Source organism: Salvelinus fontinalis, chromosome 1, assembly GCF_029448725.1.
Source record: "Salvelinus fontinalis isolate EN_2023a chromosome 1, ASM2944872v1, whole genome shotgun sequence".
In the NCBI taxonomy this organism is placed as follows: Eukaryota; Metazoa; Chordata; class Actinopteri; order Salmoniformes; family Salmonidae; genus Salvelinus; species Salvelinus fontinalis.
Window position 1 is genome coordinate 33,527,368 of NC_074665.1, and position 26,021 is coordinate 33,553,388.

The 26,021-nt window shown below is 43.1% G+C and overlaps 1 protein-coding gene across 1 annotated transcript in view; it reads right to left on the reverse strand.

Annotated features, from left to right (window-relative positions):
* The window catches only part of LOC129853360 (brorin-like), a 48,144-nt gene that overhangs the window by 14,501 nt on the left and 7,622 nt on the right, over positions 1-26,021 (reverse strand). The window contains exons 2-3 of the mRNA XM_055919315.1: positions 16,253-17,010; positions 13,610-13,739 (exon numbers count right to left, since the gene is read on the reverse strand). Of these exons, the coding sequence (XP_055775290.1) occupies positions 13,610-13,739; positions 16,253-16,930 (808 nt within the window). The 5' untranslated portion in view covers positions 16,931-17,010. The remainder of the gene's footprint in view (positions 1-13,609; positions 13,740-16,252; positions 17,011-26,021) is intronic.

A 26,021-nucleotide genomic window follows, 5' to 3' on the forward strand; every position in this document is an offset into this window, starting at 1 on the left:
TTTGTCTATTCCATTTGCACAACAGCATGTGAAATTTATTGTCAATCAGTGTTGCTTCCTAAGTGGACAGTTTGATTTCACAGAAGTGTGATTGACTCGGAGTTACATTGTGTTGTTTAAGTGTTCCCTTTATTTTTTTGAGCAGTGAGTCAATGTGCGCAGAGAGTCAATGTGCGGGGGCAGAGGTTAGTCGAGGAAATTGAGCTAATATTTACATGTAGGTAGAGTTATTCAAGTGACTATGCATAGACAATAACAGAGAGTAGCAGAAGCGTAAAAGAAAGTCTGGGTAGCCATTTGATTAATGGTCAGGAGTCTTATGGCTTGGTGGGTAGAAACTGTTCAGAAGCCTCTTGGACCTAGACTTGGCGCTCCGGTACCGTTTGCCGTGCGGGAGCAGAGAGAACAGTCTATGACTAGGGTGGCTGGAGTCTTTGACAATATTTAGGGCCTTCCACTGACATTCCTCTGGTACAGAGGTCCTGGATGGCAGGAAGCTTGGCCCCAGTGGTGTACTGGGCCGTACGTACTTTCCTCTGTAGTGTCTTGGATGCTGAGCAGTTGCCATACCAAGCAGTGATGCAACCAGTCAGGATGTTATCGATGGTGCAGCTGTAGAATTTTTGAGGATCTGAGGACCCATGCCAAGTCTTTTCAGTCTCCTGATGGGGAATAGGTTTTGTCGTGCCCTCTTCACGACATGTCTTGGTGTGCTTGGACCATGTTAATTTGTTGGTGATGTGGACACCAAGGAACTTGAAGCTCTCAAACTGCTCTCAACCCCGTTTTTAATTGTTATTTATTTTACCTTTACTTAACTAGGCAAGTCAGTTAAGAAAAAAATCTTATTTTCAATGACGGCCTAGGAACAGTGGGTTAGCTGCCTTGTTCAGGGGCAGAACGACAGAGTTTTACCTTGTCAGCTCTGGGATTCAATCTTGCAACCTTTCGGTTACTAGTCCAACGGTCTAACCACTAGGCTACCTGCCGAATGGGGGCATGCTTGGTCCTCCTTTTCCTGTAGTCCAGAATCAGCTCCTTTGTCTTGATCACATTGAGGATGAGGTTTTTGTCCTGGCACCACAAGGCCAGGTCTCTGACCTCATCCCTATAGGCTGTCTTGTCATTGTCGGTGATCAGGCCTACCACTGTTGTGTCAACGGCAAACTTAATGATGGTGTTGGAGTCGTGCCTGGTCATGCAGTCATGAGTGAACAGGGAGAACAGGAGGGGACTGAGCATGCACCCCTGAGGGGCCCTTGTGTTGAGGATCAGCGTGGCGGATGTGTTGTTTCCTACCCTTACCACCTGGGGGCGGCCCGTTAGGAGGTCCAGGATCCAGTTGCAGAGGGAGGTGTTTAGTCCCAGAGTCCTTAGCTTTGTGATGAGCTTTGAGGGCACTATGGTGTTGAATACTGAGCTGTAGTCAATTAATCTCTCTGGGATATTCGGGACGCTAGCGTCCCACCTCAACAACAGCCAGTGGAATTGCAGGGCGCCAAATTCAAAACAACAGAAATCCCCAGTCCGGAGCCTCCAGCGGCGGTCCCCAGTCCGGAGCCTGCAGCGACGGTCCCCAGTCCGGAGCGTGCCACGGCGGTCCCCAGTCCGCAGCCTGCAGCGACCGTCCCTAGTCCGGTGCCTCCAGCGACGGTTCCCAGTCCGGAACCTCTGGCGATGATCGGTGGTTTGGTTCCTCCGGCGATGATCTGCGGCCCGGTTCCTCCAGTGAAGGTCCATGCACCAGGGCCGTCACCAAAGCGGAGGGATCTGCGGGCGGAGGGGGGTCTACGGCCCGCACCGGAGCCGCCGCCGTGAAGGGATGCCCACCCGGACTCTCCCCTTTAGAGTCAGGTTTTGCGGCTGGAGTCCGCACATTTGGGGTGGGTACTGTCACGCCCTAGCCATAGAGAGGCTTTAATTCTCTATTTTGGTTAGGCCAGGGTGTGACTAGGGTGGTCATTCTAGTTTATTTATTTCTATGTTTGTGTGGTTCCCAATCAGAGGCAGCTGTCTATTGTTGTCTCTGATTGGGGATCATATATAAGTTGTCCTTTTCCGTTGAGTTTTGTGGGTAGTTATTTTCTGTTTAGTGTCTGCACCTGACAGAACTGTTCCGTTTTTTCACTTTGTTATTTTGTTCGAGTGTTTTTTAGTGATAAAGAATCATGAACACTTACCACGCTGCGTTTTGGTCCATGCCTTCCGACGAGAGATGTTACATCTACTGCCATTGCCAACTATGTAAAAATAGCCTACATAAAGCCAACAAGTAAAAACATTGCAACCTGCAGGTAGAAAATAACCTGATAAAAAAAAAAAAATCCTATAAATCACATTGGCTAGACATGGCCCGTCTGCAACAAACTTGAAACATTGTATAAACTATTAACTTGGGTCTGGTCCAAAGCTTGCACTAGCGAACTTACAACATTGTATAAAATATTCTGGGCCCGCAGTTGCCCGCGCCAGTGAGCTCGGGACAGACACAGCTTTAGGCTATTTGCGCAAGGGATAAGAAGCAGTGCTTGACTTGGGCAGGAGCTCACCGGAGCTGAGTAGTGGTACCTCAAATGTTCTATTGCTTGAGCCCCTGTTCCTCTTATAGAATATTTGCTCAAAAGTATTATGGAGCTCCTCCACCTAAATATAAAACAGTACCAGCACCCAAAATGAGTACCGGAACCTATTTCAGTCCAAGTCATGCACTGATAATAAGCCTATTTTATGACATTTCCACTAGCTCAGAACATTACATTTTTTTCCTTTCACGCTGAGTGGATATCGAAAGGGAGAGAGCTGGAAAGATTTTTCAAATACATTGAGGAACTATTGTAAATCTCAATGGATGTAAAAACAGACTTCGTTGTTTGCTGTTTGATGTGAAGAAAACATTACTTTGAGAAGCTCCACAGGTCATTAGTGGAGGTGCGTTAAGCCAATCAGAAATACTATCAGATCCCCAAATGAGCACATTTATATGCCTACATTTGCGCGCAGGCCAGGTAGCCCAAAAGCCTATTTGTATGCGTGTGTGTCCTTACTCAACATTGACAGGAGTGCTCCAAACAAAAGACAATGACTAAATTGACAGAACTGGCAATGTGGTACAGAGCTCGATTTGGCCTCTGCATGCCTCACGAGGCTCCGCAATTGCGTAACACCCTCCACATGATCCTCTGACCACATTTTCGAATCAAGCATAAATTGACTTTAAGTCTAGGCCTCCGCAATGGATTAGTTCACGGAGATGGGCGCAAATATATATATTTGTTACTGCTCGACTAAAACAGTCTCGGTCGACCAACAGCCCAACGACCAAACAATCGACTAATTGTATTTTAGCTGTAATATGAAAGAAAATATAACATGATGATTGTATCTTCACGACAGGTTACCCTGGTTAAATGATCAGGTAAAAACCTGGTGGAACCTGTTTTAATTTCACAAAGGTGCCATGCCACAGATGTTCTTTGATATTCATGAACAACTGCCTGGGGTGGATGTTAGCAACACCACTCACTTTCATCTCTCTCCCTGGCTCTTCCTCAAGTGTCTCTTTGCATACAGTGTGAACAACACATCTGCGACATGGTGCTCTAGCTGCTGATCATAACTGATTTTGCCTGAAAATAACCCAAATGACTGTGTCAATCTTCCTAACCCTTTGGTTTTTTACAATGGTAATACAATGCATACGATCAAATTAATTATAGTCATGTAACGTGTGTGAAAATCAGATAAAAAAGAATGACAGCATGAACGATGACAAGTATTCTATGACCAACTCCTATTTTTCAGACTTTCTTCTAAAAACAATTCCTACTTGTACATGTCAGTAAGGAAAGAGTAATAAACAGGTATTTCCACGACTCCACAATCTTTTTTTTTGTGAGGCTCCCACCCTGTCTGCAGCATGATAGCCATTAGCAATGAGAGATGCTTTGATGTCATACTTCAGATGCACGGCGCTCTCGGGGGGTTGCAACAGCTGTTTCCGCCTTAAACAACATCTGGCGTGTGAGCCTGACACCTACAGTACAGTCAAAACTTGAGACTACCCGAGTCAAACTTATTGGAGAATGGGTGAGTTGTTGAATATTGGCAGATGTATAATCAACATTGAAGTGGATAAGGACATAAAGATCACATAGGGCTCTACTAAGGCGGTGCAAGTGCCAAACGCACATTAGTTGGCAATTTCAGCATGTAAAAACTGGCGTTCTGGCATTTTCCGCCCCTTGCGCCAGGTTCAGCAATTTACTTGTCTAATAACAGCTCGGGTGGCAGAGGTGGCAATATTTGAGGTGTGTGTTTAAAATTAAGTGCATATTGGGATTTTAAAGACCAACGAAAAGCAGGTCATAGCGGGAAGGCAGTTGGTAATGCCATGGATTTTGTGAGCTTAAGTGCAACCTATCCGGCCGCGATGCACAGTGCACAGTGCTCTGGAATTGTTAGGTTAGATTACTTGTTGGTTATTACTGCATTGTCGGAACTAGAAGCACAAGCATTTCGCTACACTCGCATCAACATCTGCTAACCATGTGTATGTGACAAATAAAATTTGATTTGATTTGATTTATGCTCTTGGAACAAGAGAGGAGATCTGTTTTTGTGCCAGTAACCCTTGCATTGATAAACATAAAAAACTAATGTTTTTCTCCATGTAGTTTCATTTGATTTAAAACAAGCATAACCTCCCGTCAATGAAGCCACTTTTTTTTTGTTCTGCCGTAATGCGTTCGCCAATTAGGCAAATCTATCAATAAAGGGTTTGGCTCGTGTGACTAGTTTGAAATCAATCGTAACAACCAAAACTTTATTAAAATATAAAGTTTGAAAGCAGCAAAACAGTGAGTGGACATCCCCTTTTCATCTATGTATTAGAGGCTGACATTTTAGCCAGCTCCCATTTTGGACATGCGTAAAATCCCCTTCATGTAAGCTATACAGTGCATTCGAAAAGTATTCAGACCCCTTGACTTTTTCCACATCTTATTACATTACAGCCTTATACAGCCTCATTACAACCTTATGGGGCGGCAGGTAGCCTAGTGGTTAGAGTGTTGGACTAGTAACCGAAAGGTTGCAAGATCGAATCCCCGAGCTGACAAGGTAAAAATCTGTCGTTCTGCCCCTGAACAAAGCAGTTAACCCACTGTTGCTAGGCTGTACATTTGTTTTTTCCCCCTCATCAATCTAAACACAATACCCCCCATAATAACAAAGCGATAAGGGTGCGGGGCTGCTTTGCTGGTGACACGGTCAGTGATTCATTTAGAATTTAAGGCACACTTAAGCAGCATGGCTACTACAGCATTCTGCAGCGATACACAATCGCATTTGGTTTGCGCTTAGTGGGACTATCATTGGTTTTTCAACAGGACACTGACCCAAAACACACCTCCAGACTTTGTAAAGGCTATTTGACCAAGAAGGAGAGTGATGGAGTGCTGCATCAGATGACCTGGCCTCCACAATCCCCCGACCTCAACCCAATTGAGTTGGTTTGGGATGAGTTGGAACGCAGAGTGAAGGAAAAGCAGCCAACAAGTGCTCAGCATATGTGGGAACTCCTTCAAGACTGATGGAAAAGCGTTGCTCATGAAGCTGGTTGAGAGAATGCCAAGAATGTGCAAAGCTGTTATCAAGGCAAGGTGTGGCTACTTTGAAGAATCAAAAATATATTTTGATTTGTTAAACACTTTTTTGGTTACTACATGATTCCATTTGTGTTATTTCATAGTTTTGATGTCTTCACTATTACTCTACAATGTAGAAAATTGTAAAAATAAAGAAAGACCCTGGAATGAGTAGATGTGTCCAAACTTTTGACTGGTACTGTAGGTATTCAGACCCATTAATCAGTACATTGTTGTCGCACCTTTGGTAGCGATTACAGCCTTGAGTCTTCTTTTGTAAGATGATACAAGCTTGGCACATGTGTATTTGAGGAGTTTCTCCCATTCTTCTCTGCAGATCCTCTCAAGCTCTGTCAGGTTGGATGGGGAGCATCGCTGCACAGCTATTTTCAGGTCTCCCAGAGATGTTCGATCGGGTTCAAGACCGGGCTCTGGCTGGACCACTCAAGGACATTGAGACTTGTCACGAAGCCACTCCTGCGTTGTCTTGGCTGTGTGCTTTGGGTCATTGTCCTGTTGGAAAGTAAACATTCGCCCAAGTCTGAGGTCCTGAGCGCTCTGAAGCAGGTTTTTATCTCTGTACTTTACTCCGTTCATCTTTTCCTCAATCCTGACTAGTCTCCTAGTCCCTGCAGCTGAAAAACATCCCCAAAACATGATGCTGCCACCACCATGCTTCACCGTAGGGATGGCGCCAGGTTTGTTCCAGACTTGACGCTTAGCATTCAGGTTAAAGTGTTCAATCTTGGTTTCATCAGACCAGATCATCTTTTTTCTCATGGTCTGAGAGTGCTTTAGGTGCCTTTTGGCAAACTCCAAGTGGGCTGTCATGCCCTTTACTGAGGAGTGGCTTACTTCTGGCCACTCTACCATAAAGGCCTGATTGGTGGACTGCTGCAGAGATGGTTGTCCTTCTGGAAGGTTCTCCCATCTCTACAGAGGAACTCTGGAGCTCTGTCAGAGTGACCATTGGGTTGTTGGTCACCTCCCTGACCTCCCTTCTCTCCCGATTGCTGTTTGGCCAGGAGGCCAGCTGTAGGAAGAGTCTTGGTGGACCATTTAAGAATGATGGCCACTGTGTTCTTGGGGATCTTCAATGCTGAAGACATGTTTTGGTACTCTTCTCTAGATCTGTGCCTCGACACAATGGGGTATTGTGTGTAGATTGATGAGGGAAAAAATGTATTTAATCAATTTTAGAATAAGGCTGTAGTGTAACAAAATGTGGAAAATGTCCTGTATGTGTCCATATGACCATGAAACGAGAGATGAGATGATGCTGGTGACCCTCGTATTTAGAAGTTATTTTTCTGTAACAATTGCTTGTTTTCCGTTTCATATGATTAAAAACCAAGCCCTCCGTAGGCTACATTTACCCTTGGCCTAGGCTACTATAATGAAGGCTGGTTCAAAAGCAATGTGTCATGTCTTTTTTATCCTGGCAATTTTATGATATCATGCTCCTGACCCCAATTAATTTATCCCATGCTCAAAAGAATACAAAAAGTGAAAGTGCCGTGGTACTTTAAAAAAAATATTGATTTATTTTAAATAAACAGAGCATACGTTTCGACCATATGCCTTCATCAGTGCTGTACAAACAAATTAAGAAGGCACGTACTTAAATCACCTGCTGTGCGTAACAAGTGCAACAGGTGCAAGCAGATAGTTAATTAGAGACGGGCGAATAGGGAGTCAATGCATATTAATATATAAAATAATATATAAAAAGGAATTTCAAAAAATAGACAATTCATATGTCACATATAATTGGGAAGAGACAACAGTCTGGGCTACAGAGCAGTACCAGAAGCAATAGATATGGACGGACTACTAGTGTGTGTAGACGACACTAGAAGAAACATAAAAGGTCATTAAGCCCTTGAGTTTTTAAGGAGAAGATCCATAGTTACCAGTGGCCAGACGTTTTCACGAGGCGAATCATGTTGCGATTGATCTTAAATTCTGTGCCATTGACCGCATTCTCCAACTGCAGATGGCGCAATACGGATGAGCGCCTTCTCCAGTGCGACAAGCCCTATGGATCTTCTCCTTAAAAACTCTACACCCACAAGGGCTTAATGAGGAATTGGACCTTGCATGTTTCTTGTAGTGTTGTCTACACACACTAGCAGTCCTCTCCGCCCCCCACCCCCACAACTGTATTTAGACATAGCCTATTTAAAGCAAGCTGTTTTGATTAGAATTTCAGTAGAGTTATTCACTCTCTATTTAGGCCTTATAAACAATGCATTTCATCTTGCTTATTGACAACAATTTTGCATGTCCATAGCTCAGCCATAATGCATTTACGGTAGGGCCTAGCCCCTATATCAGTGTGGGTGCTATGTTTAACAACTACTGCCAGCGCTAAGATGTTCCCTTGTGTTCGGTTTGTTAAAATAGAGCCCATACTGTAAGTAACAAAGTAGCCTACTGTAGGAAAATAGGAAAAGTTGTGTTGTCTACCTACACGTTCACATACAAGGAAACCTAATGGAAGAAATGTGAATGAGGTGGCAAGGGACCACCAAGGGAAGCAAATGAGCTCAACCAAACATGTGTTCATGTATTTCAATCTCTTTGATGGGGGGGATCATAAACATGGGAACCTAAACAGCTCAATGATACACTGGGACATTGAGATCAGAATGAAGATTCTAGCCTACCGGCCCAGTAACACAACTTCCTGCATCAACACTGGCTACGTCACAGTTATCTTTACTTCTTAGCAAAGTGTGCACTTGTTCACTTAGCCTCACTGATTTGAATTATTTTAGATTTGTGTAACGTAGTGAATGGGTGTGACTGGGGTCGCCAAAAATGTTCGTGCATAGTCCTTTAAAGCAGCTGGAGGTGTGACATTAACAGAGACAAATGAGAAAAAGGTTAACTTCTCAGCTTGACTCAGATACAAGTGGCCTTTACTATAGGTGACAGTCGTCCTCTTACGGTTTCATTGTTACAAGGCAGTACTTCCCAATGAAGCCATGACAACATTTGCGTTAAATGTAGAGTCAAGTACCACTTGACAATTTTACAGTGCCACTCTGAAACGGGGAAAATGGTAATGTAGTAATCTTATGGTAATAGAGGGCCTGACACGGGCCTTGATTCGTCTTAAAAGCAAGAAACCACAAAGCTCGTATTGCCTGAATGAGCACATGAATTTGTTACGATCTTTGAATATACATGGACACTACGTTCAGTATGTCATATTTCTGCTAGTCCTTGTCTCCCTTAACTCTGAAAATCCTGACTTTGGGGCAAACATTGATTACCGTCTAAATCTCTGCACCAGGGAAATTGCAGTAACTATAGTATCCCCAGAACATCCATAGAGAGACAGTACTACTGCTGAAGAGAACAAATGCACATGTATGCAAAAATATCTATTGCAAAAATTGCAATTTAAAACAATACGGTACTTAAAAATATATTAAAAAATATTAAAATATTGTATTTCTCAAATGTAGTTGACAAAGGTTCATAGTGACCTTTTAACTTCACTTGAAATGCCACACCAACACTAGTTATTTGATGTGTATCAATAAATACACCCCCCAAAAATATTTGTTGGTACCACTTTTCATTGAATGTTTGCTGCAATAGGGTAAATTATATCAAATCAAATCAAATGTATTTGTCACATACACATGGTTAGCAGATGTTAATGCGAGTGTAGCAAAATGCTTGCACTTCTAGTTCCGACAATGCACTAATAACCAACGAGTAATCTAACCTAAAAATTCCACAACAACTACCTTATACACACAAGTGTAAAGGAATGAAGAATATGTACATAAAAATATATGAACGAGTGATGGTACAGAACGGCATAGGCAAGATGCAGTAGATGGTATCAAGTACAGTATATACATATGAGATGAGTAATGTAGGGTATGTAAACATATAAAAGTGGCATTGTTTAAAGTGGCTAGTGATACATATATTACATCAAGATGGCAAGATGCAGTAGATGGTATAGAGTACAGTATATACATATGAGATGAGTAATATAGGATATGTAAACATTATATGAAGTGGCATTGTTTAAAGTGGCTAGTGATACATTTTTTTACATACATTTTTACATTATTAAAGTGGCTGGAGTTGAGTCAGTATGTTGGCAGCAGCCACTCAATGTTAGTGGTGGCTGTTTAACAGTCTGATGGCCTTGAGATAGAAGCTGTTTTTCAGTCTCTCGGTCCCTGCTTTGATGCACCTGTACTGACTTTGCCTTCTGGATGATAGCGGGGTGAATAGGCAGTGGCTTGGGTGGTTGTTGTCCTTGATGATCTGTATGGCCTTCCTGTGACATCGGGTGGTGTAGGTGTCCTGGAGGGCAGGTAGTTTGCCCCCGGTGATGCATTGTGCAGACCTCACTACCCTCTGGAGAGCCTTACGGTTGTGGGCGGAGCAGTTGCCGTACCAGGTGGTGATACAGCCCGACAGGATGCTCTCGATTGTGCATCTGTAAAAGTTTGTGAGTGCTTTTGGTGACAAGCCGAATTTCTTCAGCCTCCTGAGGTTGAAGAGGCGCTGCTGCGTCTTCTTCACCACGCTGTCTGTGTGGGTGGACCAATTCAGTTTGTCCGTGATGTGTATGCCGAGGAACTTAAAACTTACTACCCTCTCCACTACTGTCCCGTCGTTGTGGATAGGGGGGTGCTCCCTCTGCTGTTTCCTGAAGTCCACGATCATCTCCTTTGTTTTGTTGACGTTGAGTGTGAGGTTATTTTCCTGACACCACACTCCGAGGGCCCTCACTTCCTCCCTGTAGGCCGTCTCGTCGTTGTTGGTAATCAAGCCTACCACTGTAGTGTCGTCTGCAAACGTGATGATTGAGTTGGAGGCGTGCATGGCCACGCAGTTGTGGGTGAACAGGGAGTACAGGAGAGGGCTCAGAACGCACCCTTGTGGGGCCCCAGTGTTGAGGATCAGCGGGATGGAGATGTTGTTACCTTCCCTCACCACATGGGGGCGGCCCGTCAGGAAGTCCAGTACCCAGTTGCACAGGGCGGCGTCGAGACACAGGGTCTCGAGCTTGATGACGAGTTTGGAGGGTACTATGGTGTTAAATGCTGAGCTGTAGTCGATGAACAGCATTCTCACATAGGTATTCCTCTTGTCCAGATGGGATAGGGCAGTGTGGTTGCAATAGTGTCGTCTGTGGACCTATTGGGGCGGTAAGCAAATTGAAGTGGGTCTAGGGTGTCAGGTAGGGTGGAGGTGATATGGTCCTTGACTAGTCTCTCAAAGCACTTCATGATGACGGAAGTGAGTGCTACGAGGCAGTAGTCGTTTAGCTCAGTTACCTTAGCTTTCTTGGGAACAGGAACAATGGTGGCCCTCTTGAAGCATGTGGGAACAGCAGACTGGGATAAGGATTGATTGAATATGAGCAGAGCATGCCAGCTGGGCTGCGCATGCTCTGAGGACGCGGCTGGGGATGCCGTCTGGGCCTGCAGCCTTACGAGGGTTAACACGTTTAAATGCTTTACTCACGTCGGCTGCAGTGAAGGAGAGTCCGCAGGTTTTGGTAGCGGGCCGTGTCAGTGGCACTGTATTGTCCTCAAAGCGAGCAAAGAAGTTGTTTAGTCTGTCTGGGAGCAAGACATCCTAGTCCACGATGGGGCTGGTTTTCTTTTTGTAATCCGTGATTGACTGTAGACCCTGCCACATACCTCTTGTGTCTGAGCCGTTGAATTGCGACTCTACATTGTCTCTATACTGACGCTTAGCTTGTTTGATTGCCTTGCGGAGGGAATAGCTACACTGTTTGTATTCGGTCATGTTTCCGGTCACCTTGCCCTGATTAAAAGCAGTGGTTCGCGCTTTCACTTTTGCGCGAATGCGATACAGCGCATTCGGAAAGTATTCAGACCCCTTGACTTTTCCCACACTGTTACATTGCAGCCTTATTCTGAAATTCTACAAACAAAACTCTATAATAACAAAGCAAAAGCATTTTATTTTATTCCAAATGTATCATATAAAATAAATGGAAATATCATATTTACATAAGTAGTCAGACCCTTTACTCAGTACTTTATTGAAGCAACTTTGGCAGCGATTACAGCCTCGATTCTTCTTGGGTATGATGCTACAAGCTTGGCACACCTGTATTTGGGGAGTTTCTCCCATTCTTCTCTGCTGATCCTCTCAAGCAGATCCTCTCAAGCTCTATCAGATTGGATGTGGAGCGTTGCTGCACGGCTATTTTCAAATCTCTCCAGAGATGTTCGATTGGGTTCAAGTCCAGGCTCTGGCTGGGCCACTCAAGGACATTCAGAGACTTTCCTTGCAACTTTTCTGTGGCTTGGCTGTGTGCTTAAGGTCATTGTCCTGTTGGAAGGTGAACCTTCACCCCAGTCTGAGGTCCTGACCGCTCTGGAGCAGGTTTTCATCAAGGATCTCTGTATTTTGCTCCATTCATCTTTGCCTCGATCCTGACTAGTCTCCCAGTCCCTGCCGCTGAAAAACATCCCCACAGCATGATGCTGCCACCACCATGCTTCACCGTAGGGATGATGCCAGACATCCTCCAGATGTGACACTTGGCATTCAGGCCAAAGAGTCTAATCTTGGTTTCATCAGACCAGAGAATCTTGTTTTTCATGGTCTGAGAGTGCTTTAGGTGCCTTTTGGCAAACTCCAAGCCAGCTGTCATGTGCTTTTTACTGAAGCACATAAAGGCCTGATTGGTGGAGTGCTGCAGAGATGGTTGTCCTTCTGGAAGGTTCTCCCATCTCCACAGAGGAACTCTGGAGCTCTGTCAGAGTGACCATCAGGTTCTTGGCCACCTCCCTGACCAAGGCCCTTCTCCCCCAATTGATCAGTCTGGCTGGGCGGCCAGCTCTAGGAAGAATCTTGGTGGATCCAAACTTATTCCATTTAAGAATGATGGAGGCCACTGTGTTCTTGGGGACCTTTAATGCTGCAGACATTTTTTGGTACCCTTCCCCAGATCTGTGCCTCGACACAATGCTGTCTTGGAGCTCTACGGACAATTCCTTCAACCTCATGGCTTGGTATTTGCTCTGACATGCATTGTCCAATCATGTCCAATCCGCTCCAAATCATGTCCAATCAATTGAATTGACCAAAGGTGGAGTCCAATCAAGTTGTAGAAACATCTCAAGGATGATCAATGGAAACAGGATGTACTTGAGCTCAATTTCAAGTCTCATAGCCATGGTACTGAATTATTCCATACATTTGCAAAAATGTCTGAAAACCAGTTCTCTTTGTCATTATGGGGTATTGTGTGTAGACTGATGAGGGGAAAAAATGATTTAATACATTTTAGAATATGGCTGTAACGTAACAATACAGGGAAAAAGTCAAGGGGTCAGAATACTTTCCAAATGCACTGTATTTAATTTAATGTTGATAGCATTTCCCTTGTTTGTGATAAACAGCATCGCTTTAAGAGGCCATGTCTGAGATGCGTATCGCCAGTCATCATTCTTTTTGCTGAAGGAAGCAACGTTGCTGACATTGCCATGTTGCATTAGAGTCGCGCCAAGAAAAATAAGGGGGACACAATCTAGGACATGCTGTCTAAAATCATCTGAAGCAACTTCAGATAATCCACAGTGAGCCAGAGAAGCGCTCTTATAAGACAGTGTAATTCTTTCAAATCAGAGAGCTCTCACACACTAACCCAGGATGCTCAAACCCTGATTCGCCTTTTATTCACGCCAGCATATTGTGGCACCGAAACAGGATTATCTGTTCACGTTGGAAACAAACAGGGCTGGCTAATAGAGAGTCATGCATTATCACATACACACAATCATACGAATAAATCTAGCACTGCAACCAACTATTGTCAATCATTTGTCAGGCCAATCATGTATGATTTCTCAAAGACATACAGTCAAATGACAATGGTAAATGAAATGCTGTGTGTTCTGTTTTAAGGTACCAAAAATGTTGAGACAAGCAGGATCTCTCACCGGTCTTACAGATGGGGCAGCACTGTTCAGGCTCATACACTGGGTCCACACACTCTGTCTGGGGACAAGCTGACACAGAGCACAACACCTCTCCACTCCCCTCACAGCGACACTTCTCACACGGAGACACCTGGGTGCAGAGGGAAAAAGACTGTGTGTTTAAAAATATCTCTCTCTCTCTCTCTCTCTCTCTCTCTCTCTCTCTCATGCAAGTACTCACTCACTCACTCACTCACCTGTCTGGTCCACTAGCCAATATAAGGACATTGAACATCAAACATTCAGCCACAGAGCTTAGAACACAGGGAGGTCCCATCTTACGGCACTTTATTGGAAATACATACTTCATTTGAAGGAGACATGCGTTGAGAAATGAACTTCAGTGCACAATCAACCGAAAATAGGGAAATCAATGTGCTGATTGTGTGCTCAGTTGGAAACAGAAGCTATACGCTTCAAATGTCTTGCTTTGTGAACTAGAGAGAACAGTTTGATTAATGGAGCTTTCCAAGTCCCGAAAGTATTGGAGAAAAACAGGGCCCAAGACCTTATGATGCAACTTGTGTCGACAATATGCCTTCAACCAAGTCACCTCCCTTGACTGGAGATGCTACCACCGTAGGCTTTAGTCAGAAGCCACTCGTAGCCATGTGAGCATTTCCTTTTAAATCAGAGAACATAGGTTAATCCTAACAGCATGGATCAAGTCGATTGCAGAGCGGCTCGAGCTTCTGACCAGCACGCCGATGTGAAAAACGGCAAGAGGAAGACCCCACTTACAGTACCGCCGCAGAACACAGCAATCAACCACAAGGCTCGCCTGTTGCTTTGTTTCTAATCCTCTAGGCAAGCATCCACAGAGGATAGGAGACATTTACTTTAGTGGAAGTGGGTCTCTCTCTCTCTTTTTCCTTTCTCTCTTTCTGATCTCTCTCTCTCTCCCCACAGACTTCTCCCAGGAGAGCTAAAAGCTGTGCCTCTCAATACAGAGCTGCTAGTATCACTCTGCATTAACGGAAATAAGTTCCATATTAGACCTAACCTCCTGGTGTGACCCTCCAGTGCTAGCACAAAGGGATGCCTTAAACAGTCACATATAATACCTTTCTTTAATCAAAGATAGAATAGAAGGCTGATGGAATAGTTGTGGATGGATCTTCTAAAATAAATAAAGGAATAAGCCCTTTTGAGGTCTCCTGGGCTTGGCTTAAAATAGATAACTCCACCAAGACTAGAATAAATCAAGATAATAATATTAACACAATTACTCTTAAGCTTAAACATACTATTCAATTTAGCAGCCCCAAGTAATGTTCAAAACTATGTTTGAATAAAATAAATGCTGACTTTTGCCATCATAAATGTGCTTCGCTGTTTGTTTGCTTGCTACACTGAAAAGTATTTTGGTATAGTATTCACGATACACTGGCAATCTATCAACAGTTTCCCACATGGAATGTCTACGGAGACCGAAACGTTGGTAACGAGATCCACTAAAACTGTGGAACATCTAGATTACCAGCCGACTAAATTCAACTCCATGATTTACAATGGAGTTGAGCGGCGACTAGTGGGGACTGGAGCTCCGACGTCATTTTAGCCTCCAAAGAATAGCTCGCAACTACCCAGAACAATGTCGTGTACAGAGGTGTAAAGTACTTAAGTAAAAATACTTTATAGTAGTTTTTTGGGTTATCTGTATGCTACTTTCCTATTTATATTTTTAACAGCTTTAACTTTTACTTCACAACATTCCTGAATAAAATAATGTACTTTTTACTTCATGCATTTTCCCTGACACCCAAAATTAATTATTACATTTTGAATGGTTAGCAGGAAAGAAATATGGTCCAATTCATACACTAAGCAAGGGAACATCCCTCGTCAAGGGAACATGCCTCTGATCTGGCGGACTCACTGAACACACGTGCTTCATTTGTAAATGATGTCTGAGCGTTGGAGTGTGCCCCCCCCTGGCTATTCGTAAATAAAAAAATAACAAGAAAATAGTGCCGTCTGGTTTGCTTAATATAAGGAATTGATTTATAATTTAACTTTTGACACTTAAGTATATTTGAGCAATTGCATTTACTTTTGATACTTAAGTATATTTAAAACCAAATACTGTTAAGACTTTTACTAAAGTAGTATTTTACTGGATGACTTTCACTTTTACTTGAGTCATTTTCCATTGAAGTATCTTTACTTTTACTCAAGTATGATATTTGGGTACTTTTTCAACCACTGGTAGTGTGTAATTCATTTTATGTGACGTCAGAGCTCCAGTCTTCCCACACAAGTCGCCGCTCAACTCCATCGTAAATCGTGGAGTTGCGTTTAATCAGCTACTAGGTCACTAGTGTGCTGGAGTTTCTTTTCATTTCAGAGGTTGATCTCTTGTGACAGAAAACTGTCACAAGAATACATTTAAATTAAATAGCACTATGAATGAGGCTGCCTAAGGATGTCATCATCACCTGGGGTGTATTCATGTCGAAAAACGTTTTGAAACGGAAAACAAACACTAGCGTTTCTTGTTGTACACGTTCAGGTAATCCATGCCCGTTTTGGCTCGTTTGCTTATGTTTGGTTCCTAGAGAATAACACCCCGTAAACCTTTAAAGATATCATTTCCAGACTCACCTTAAACTCTTGTAGCGTTGTGTAGACCTTTCCCCTGAACTCACAGTAGTTCTTCTTCTCCTTGCACTCTGGACAGCACTGGCTGGTGTCCACCCGGATACAGCGAGGGTGAACTTTGGGACATTCAGGTTTGGCACACAGGGGTCCCTCGTCCGTGCAGAGGCAAGGGCATGTGGAGGGCCCCGGGGTAAACTTCTCCCCAATGGCAAACACAAAGCCACTTTCGTCCATGCAGCCCTTCCCCCTGTAATCTGGATATGCGTACTCGTCGATAGCGTCAAGAGAGAGATTTGTTTCACTCGTGGGACCCTCGTCTACTCGGCTCAGGCCCCCCTCTTGCTCTTCCCACAACTCCTGTGATGCCTTCCCGGCCTTGGATCCAGCAAGTTTCTGGGAGCTGGAGTTTGGCCTGGATCTGTTGACAGAGGTTCTGTTGCTGGCCCCTCTGTGGGTCTCCAGGCCCATGAAGCTGATCTCCTCCAGCTGCTGCTGGGTGCTGTAGCTGAGCGCACCCACTGAGGCCTGCTGCTTGTCTTGCTTGTCCTCTCTGGCCTGGGTCAGGACACGCTCCAAGCGTTCCCGGCTCACTGACAAGTCTGCCACGGGATTACACTGAGTACTGGTCAGAAACAACATAACAAAGAGGACTTCCACTGTCATGGCAACAGAGTGCACCATCTCTCCCCACCACCTGGAAGGTGGGATGACACCTTGGCTTCATATAACACACTTCATATCTCAGGTGTGAGCCAGTCCATCTGGAAAAAGAGAATGAAACTGGAATAAAGTATTTGACAGTATGTAGTCTAGACATTGATATTGTCTCTTAGCCTGGTCCAAATTCTGTGCTTTATAGCAAACTCCTCTTGTCGTTATCATGGCCAAACAATGACCAACACAATGACCATAGGAGTTGGCTATACAGCATAAACATATCTGACTAATGGTCTTCATGTTAGCCCAAATAAGGACTCTGTTTTTTCATTGCAATGCCGGATCCTATCAAAGAAACACCTCACATGACCTAAAGAAAACCTCAGCGACTTGGGCTGTCAGAACGGAGTGTATTCATATTGCCGGTGTCAGGAAATCAATAGGCTTTCTTACACTAACACTTCCTCGCATCAAATGCTCCCAGCAGGGATAGACTGTGGAGAAAATTGCCCAAAAAAAGAACCTGAATCGCACTCCCCACCCGGAACAAAGGAAATATAATCAATGGATTCCGGTTCAAATAAAATCAGACAACTATACAGGGAGAAATTTATTCGAAAAGCGATCATGATTCTCTTCAGGAAGAATGAATTTACTGTAGCTAGAGGAAATTTCTAGACCAACTTAGATCACTGAACAGCATAAAAAGTGTATATTTCTTCATTTATTTATTTACATTTTTGGGGGACTTGTGTGCATTGTTTGGTGTTTGTTAGGCATTAATTCATTTTTGGAGCTAGTAACATAAGCATTTCGCTGCACCTGCGATAACATCTGCTAAATATGTGTATGCGACCGCAAAAAATGGATTTGAAAAAAATAACAATAAAATGAAGTGCTCCATTATATGTTGTAGATCTATGGCTCTGGTTTTGTACATGTGCAGTGGGCTCACACACTAGGCCTGGGTCCACCAAACTGCAGCTTGCGGATCTGATGTGGCACGCAGGCCAGGAGTTTAAGACCACTAATGTAAAGGGAATCAATATTTGTTTCACTATTTATATTGGTCAAACAATGGCTCCCCCCTTCTTTTTTTTTTACAATGAAATCTATTGAATTCAGTAATCAAACAATGGTTGTTTTATGACATAAACATGCTGTCATGAACAGACAGAAACTGTCATGACTATTTATGACATTGGCTATGATATTATCAAGGCACCAACATCCTAGTTAAGTAGTAGCCTTGAACGAGGCTTGGCTTCTGTGAGCCAGAACGACTCATGCTGTAGGAGCAGGAGCCTATCTACAGTTTCTGTAGCGTGAGACAGGGTTTACCCCTATGGGTCCACATCTGGTCCCATTTTTACAGTCTTTGGTATGTATAGAGAATGAATCTCTGTGTCTATGTTTGTGTGTGTGTGTGTGTGTGTGTGTGTGTAATTAAAGTTTCCCTGTGTGTGTAACTTTTGTGAGCCTGCCTTATTCCCCTCTGACCGGGGGCGGAGTCACAGACCAGCAAAAGCAGAGAGTCGCTCTCTTATAGCGTGACTCGGCCGTGGATCGAACTCCCAACCTTCCAATCTCAGGGTGGACACGAACCGCAATGCCACTAAGTTGGTCTTAGGTAAGCAGGACATACGACAATGACTGAATTAAGTGGATGAGTTTCTTTTTTTGTTACATTACTAATCAAATGATTTGATTACCCAACTAACTTGACATGTCAATGATTTGAGTTTGAATGCCTCACTGTGTTTTGTTTCGACTTTCAACCATGTTCTTAAGAGTAGTATGTTGTGTACATTTTTTTCCTCTCTATTAAAACACTTGCGGTGGGATTCATATTTGTATCTTTGTGTAAAAAGGTGAGATTCCGCTGTATTGACTTTGTCCTGACAATTAGCTGTAGATGAGTGTCTGGACTCATTTAAGAAAATAAACCATTCAGTATTTATTAATATGTCAACTCCGCTGGCAATGAATTTGTTTTCAATAGAGCAGAGTGCAACTGCTCTTTCCGAATTAGGATTCTCAAGAAAGAACAGAAGGTATATAAATACTTGAAGCTTTCCCTGAGCAAGTCAGGCTTGTTAAAAATGCAGTAGGTTAATATAAAGGGAATGAAAAACGTATGTTATCAGTAAGAATAAAAACATTGTATTTCTTAGGGAATACTACATTTTAATAAATGGATGCGCCTGACGCGTAAAATCATGTCCTGGCACCTCAGGGAAGTGTATATTGAGATCAATCAATCAAATGTATTTATAAAGCCCTTCTTACATCAGCTGATGTCACAAAGTGCTGTACAGAAACCCAGCCTAAAACCCCAAACAGCAAGCAATGCAGGTCTAGAAGCACAGTGGCTAGGAAAAACTCCCTAGAAAGGCCAGAACTGAAGAAGAAACCTAGAGAGGAACCAGTCCTCTTCTGGCTGTGCCGGGTGGAGATTATAACAGAACATGGCCAAGATGTTTAAATAGTCATAGTTGATCAGCAGGGTCAAATAATAATAATCACAGTGGTTGTAGAGGGTGCAACAGGTCAGCACCTCAGCAGTAAATGTCGTTTGGCTTTTCATAGCCGATAATTCAGAGTATCTCTACCGCTCCTGCTGTCTCTAGAGAGTTGAAAACAGCAGGAGATAAGAGATAGAGATACAGAGATAAGGGCTGTGGTGAATCTCAATTCTAGACAACTAAATATAAGTTGAAAGTCACTTCATGTGTAGTCTCGAACACCACAGGCCCAGACTTCCAGCCTGGGGATGCAGTTACTTCACAATGCAGTTCCTTCAGCAAGTATTCAGACCCCTTGACTTTTTCCACATTTTGTTACGTTAGAGCCTTATTCTGAAATTGATAAAATAGTTTTTTTCTCAATCTATACCAATACACCATACATAAAAAAACGGAAATATCACATTTACATAAGTATTCAGACAACACCTTTGGCATCGATTACAGCATCTATTCTTCATTGTATTTGGGGAGTTTGTCCCATTGTTCTCTGCAGAACCTCTCAAGCTATTTTCAGGTCTCTCCAGAGATGTTCGATCTTGTTCAAGTCCGGGCTCTAGCTGGGCCACTCAAGGACATTCAGAGACTTGTCCCGAAGTCACTCCTGCATTGTCTTTGCTGTGTGCTTAGGGTCGTCGTCCTGTTGGAATGTGAACCTTCGCCCCAGTCTGAGGTTTTCATCAAGGATCTCTGTACTTTGCTCCATTCATCTTTGCCTTGATCCTCACTAGTCTTCCAGTCCCTGCCACTGACAAACATCCCCGCAGCATGTTGCTGCCACCACCATGCTTCACCGTAGGGATGGTGCCAGGTTTGCAGAAATGTTTTGGTACCCTTCCCCAGTTCTGTGCCGCGACATAATCCTGTCTCGAAGCTCTACAGACAATTCCTTCGTCCTCATGGCTTGGTTTTTGCTCTGACATGCACTGTCAACTGTGGGACCTTATATAGACAGGTGTGTGACTTTCCAAATCAAGTCCAATCAATTGAATTTACCACAGGTGGACTCCAATCAAGTTGTAGAAACATCTCAAGGATGATCAATGGAAACAGAATGCACCCGAGCTCAATTTCGCATCTCATAGCAAAGGGGCTGAATATTTATATAAATGAGGTATTTCTGTTTTTTATTTGTAATAAATGTGCATACATTTCTAAAAACCTGTTTTCGCTTTGTCATTATGGGGTATTCTGTGTAGACATTTTTGTATTTAGTCCATTTTAGAATAAGGCTGTAATGTAACAAAATGAAGAAAAAGTCAAGGTGTCTGAATACTTTCTGAATGCACGGTAAGCATTTAAAATAATGACCATTTTGCAATGCCCGAAAATCAGTCCAATCTATTCACAGAACAGAACAGACTTGACTTGAAAATGAATGGACTCTACCCAGCTGTTACGCCAGTGATGTTTGGTATTTGTGAGGTGATTCTGTTCTGTTATATTGTTGTGTATGAGCCAAGAGGCAAAATCCAAGGAGCAAGGCTATGACTGGGCCAAACGAGGTAGCAGAACGAGGTAGTGATAGTGCCGTACAGATAGGGCCGCATCAGACAGAGCCAATAGTTAATTAGTAAAAGTGCTTAACTTGGCTCCGTTCTCCATAACCTCACTACCTTTAACAGCTGCTAGTGCCTGGCTATCACAGTACCACTGCTACTGCTGCTAGCTGCCCCCTTCCACTCCTACTTACCTCTGGATGGCCCTCAGGCTAACCATCATCTCCTTGGTTCCTAGTGGCCCTAGTCAGTTGCATGTTCATCTTTGTTTTGCTCATATTATTTTTTCTTATTGCCTTTTATCTGTTAGCGCATGTGAAAGGAAATTGCGTATGTGGAAAAAAAAAATCCCAATGGTTATCAAACAGTGGTTATTAGCTATTTCTGTATAGCACAGAACAAGCATAGTGGTTTTATCAGCACAGAATGAATGGTTCCTCTCTGGCGGACAGAAGACTATCAATGTTTCCGGTGACATTTAAGGTGTGTAGCATTACTGCTCTACTGCGTCAGAATGAATAAACGTGTTTTGTCTTAATTGTTAAAGAGAGAAGGTTAGGTCATTACTGTTGACATAGTTTTAATTCATTCTGTTTAAGGTCAAGGCTGTCTTTACATCTCAAATGATTATTTCTATTTTATTTTTTTCACCTTTTTTCACCTTTATTTAACCAGGTAGGCTAGATGGAAACAAGTTCTCATTTACAACTGCGACCTGGCCAAGATAAAGCAAAGCAGTGCGATACAAACAACACAGAGTTACACATGGAATAAACAGACATGCAGTCAATAACACAATAGGAAAAAAGTATATATACAGTGTGTGCAAATGAGATAAGGGAGGCAAGGCAATAAATAGGCCATAGTGGCGAAATAATTACAATATAGCAATTAAACACTGGAGTGATAGATGTGCAGAAGATGAATGTGCAAGTAGAGATACTGGAGTGCAAAGGATTCCAAATAATTATACAGTGCGTATCTGACTGAACAGAGCAATATTTCAGCCACATTGAAATGAGCTAAGATATTGAAGAGTGTGAGACTGCCAGGTTCAATAACACTCATCGAGACATTGAAATTGTGACATACGTTATATTATAGTCTTATTCTGTAAAACTGTAGTAGGAAGTCGGTGGCATCTAAACTCTGCTCTCTGTTCTACTCAAATCCCATCAAACAGGAAATGGACGTTCCTGATGTACCAGAGCAGCTGATGGCCTGTGGTCCCTAAACCCCTCTGACAGCCTAACCTTTCACCCCCTGGTGGACTTCGTTAACGTCATCGTCAGGGACCGCCCCGACGTCTGCATACTTCTTGGCGACTTTGCATGAGCAGATAAAGAAATCTCAGGTGACTGAGACGTTTGACGCAATCTTCTCCAGATGTGTGGGAAGCATTGTAGAGGGCACACAAGGAGTTGGATGTCGGTTGGTATTTGTTCCCTCCCAGAGATATGTCCTCCATCGCTTAATTTACCCACAACCCCCTTTCACCCTGCCGGACCTCAGCGCGTGACCCTGGTGCCTGACCCCTGCACCCTGCTCATCGAGGGCGCGACCTTTGGCCTGACCTCTACGAACATCGTGTTCGACATGGGAGCAGAGGAGATCAGCTGTGCTTCCGGTTCGGAAAGATTCTCACGCATCTTGAAACACATGCTGACCCAGAGAAGCTACCCCCTGTACCTGCTGGGGAAATGAGAAATTCCAGAGCTACGGCCAGATGCCCCTCGGTCCTGATGTGCTCATCGTCCCCTCCAAGCTACGCTACTTCATCAAGGATGTGATTGGCTGTGTGTGTGTGTGTGTGTCAATCCTGGACGCCTGACCATGGGCCAGGTGGGAGGGACTTATGGCAAGCTGCTCATCAAGAGGAGCTCCACATTGATAGATGGGAAGAGAGCCAGTCCCTGTGTGGCCCGGCTAAGTGGTCAAGATCTAACCTGATTGAAGACTGACTGAAGATCGATTTCTCTCCCTACTTCTCATCATATTACACAATGATCTATTCTACAAGGGCTTATCTGTTTATTATTTATTTTTTTACATCAGTACTTTGATATAATGTAACTGGCTGCTTACCGTAATTTCATTGGGTAATTCTCTCTGTCCTGTATTAACCCATTCATAGACGCAAACTGCTTTCGCGCACCTATGGACGACAGCATCTTCTGGTCAGGAGTTTTGTTAAGATCCCCGACACTCGTTCTGAACGTTAAAACGTATAGTTTACTGTACGGTTTTGGAAACATACGGAACTTATCTTTCATATTAGCGAGAAATAATTTTCCAAAATCAAAATGGTTAAAATACTACACACCTTGATAGGGTTAGTGTTCCCACACGGCCATATCGCCATGTTATATTGCTTGTTTACAGAAGACAGACGGAAGACATAGGCGGCCACCTGTGCTAATTAGCTATCTAGCGTGCTAGGAACACCTGTGTGCAAGCGTAACTGGGGAGGCAGTGTAGTTTGTCAACTGGAGGCACACACAGCAAATTAGCACTTTAGGGGACCTGATCTTCCTCCTCCTTCCTTCCCACCGGTCAAAAACTGGTTGCATCAATGTTGTTTCCACGTCATTTCAACAACAAAAAACGCAATCTGAGGATGTTGAATCAACGGATTGGAATTTGCAAAAAGTCATCAACGTAATGGAATTTCGTCTTTTTTTCCCCACCAAACTTTTAACCTAAATCCAATGACACTGTGACCTTTTTTGTTAGTTTCACGTCGAATTCATGTTAGTGGACATCTCAAACAAATGTAAATCAAAACTAGATGTTGAAATGACGTCTCTGCCCGGTGGGTTCCTTCTTTGTTGTGAGCCTATGGTTGTTCCATGGCTGATTGTTCGAATGCTCTTGTTGGTCCAACACTCATCTATGAAGGGGCAAACTCTTATTCTTGAGTGGAATTCTCACTTCAGGCCAAAATCTTCTGGGGGCAATTAGCAAATAATTACCACAATGGTTTATTCATGATTATCATCTCTACACTATGTTGTTCAGCCTCCTGTGTCAGGGAGTGTCTACCCAAAAATGTAGTCTTATGCAAATAGGAATGAGGTGGAGTGTGCTCTTACCTCCGAGGTAGGATATTATCAGCAGTGTATAATAACAGACTACGGCTGGGAAGAGGATAACTGGCATTTCCTCTTTTGTGGCATTGTACACACTCATGTTGTACAACTGATGTACAAATAATTTTTCAGAATGGTTGTGATACAGCTGATATTTTTGTGAGTCAACAGAGAGCTTGACTGCACAAATAATGTTTACAAAACGACTGTGGGGTGACTCCAAAATGCTTGTGTATTTCTTTTGTGCAGACAAACTCTCTGTTGTATCACTACCATTTGTATCAGTTGTACAACTTGAGTGTGTACAGACACCTATCACATCGGCAATGAAACCCCATTCACACCACAAATCTCCAGAGTAGTTCAACTCCATCATGTTGAGGTCCCATAGGGCGGAGCACAATTGGCCGGGTTAGGGTTTGGCCGGGGTAGGCCGCCATTGTAAATAGAAATGTGTTCTTAACTGACTTGCCTAGTTAAATAAAATATTTAAAAAATTTATAAATAAATGGAGTCTACAACCAAAATTCCCCAATTAAAGCGAAGCTGCATTTAAAGGGAAAGGCAGTGTTCTCCTTAGGCTTATACGAAGCACTATTACAACTATAACATAGACACACAATTTTCTAGACGGATTGTGTTCGAGATGCTTACTAAGCACACTGAGGGCTCATATTTCTGTTCTGCCTTCAGAAGAAAGTATTCCCCTTGACTTATTCCACATGTTGTTGTGTTACTGCCTGAATTCAAAATGGATTAGATCGATTTTTTCTCTCACCCATCTACACACAATACCCCACAATGACAAAGTGAAAACATGTTTTTAGACTTTTTAGCAAATGTATTGAAAATGAAATACTGAGTCAATAGATATTAGAATCACCTTTGGCAGCGATTACAGCTGTGGGTGTTTCTGGGTAAGTCTCGGTAAGAGCTTTGCACACCTGGATTGTACAATATTTGCACATCATACTTTAAAAAAAATATCAAGCTCTGTCAAGTTGGTTGTTGATCATTGCTAAACAACCATTTTCAAGTCTTCCCATAGATTTTCAAATAGATTTAAGTCAAAACTGTAACTCGGCCACTCAGGAACATTCAATGTCATCTTGGTAAGCAACTCCAGTGTATATTTGGACTTGTGCTTTAGGCTATTGCCCTGCTGAAAGGTGAATTTAAACTCCCAGTGTCTGTTGGAAAGCAGACTGAAACAGGCTTTCATCTAGGATTGTTCCTGTGATTAGCCCTATTCTGGGTTTTTTACCCCCCCAAAAAACTCCCTAGTCCTTGCCAATGACAAGCATATTCATGACATGATACAGCCACCACCATGCTTGAAAATATGAAGAGTGGTACTCAGTAATGTGTTGTGTTGGATTTGCTCCAAACATAAGGCTTTCTATTCAGGACATACAGTGCATTCAGAAATTATTCAGACCGCTTGACTTTTTCCACATTTTGTTACATTACAGCCTTATTTTAATATGGATTAAATAGTTTTTTCCTCTCATCAATATACACACAATTGTAATGCTCGTCTTTCTCCTCATCTGAAGAGGAGCAAGGATCGGACCAATATGCAGCGTAGTTTAAAGACATAATCACGTTTATTTAAACGAAGACGAAAAACACTTGAACAAACTACAAAATAACAAACGACGTGAACATACCTGAACTTGAGAACAAAACACATGAACGCACGAACTGGACGGAACGAACGAAACGAACGAAACGAAAAAGTCCCGTGCGGTACAAACACTGACACAGGAACAATCCCCCACAAACAAACAGTGAGAACAGCCTACCTTAATATGGTTCTCAATCAGAGGAAACGTAAAACACCTGCCCCTAATTGAGAACCATATCAGGCTAATACATTGCACCCAACATAGAAACACATAACATAGAATGCCCACCCCAACTCACGCCCTGACCATACTAAACAAATACAAAACAAGGGAAAACAGGTCAGGAACGTGACAACAATACTCCAAAATGACAA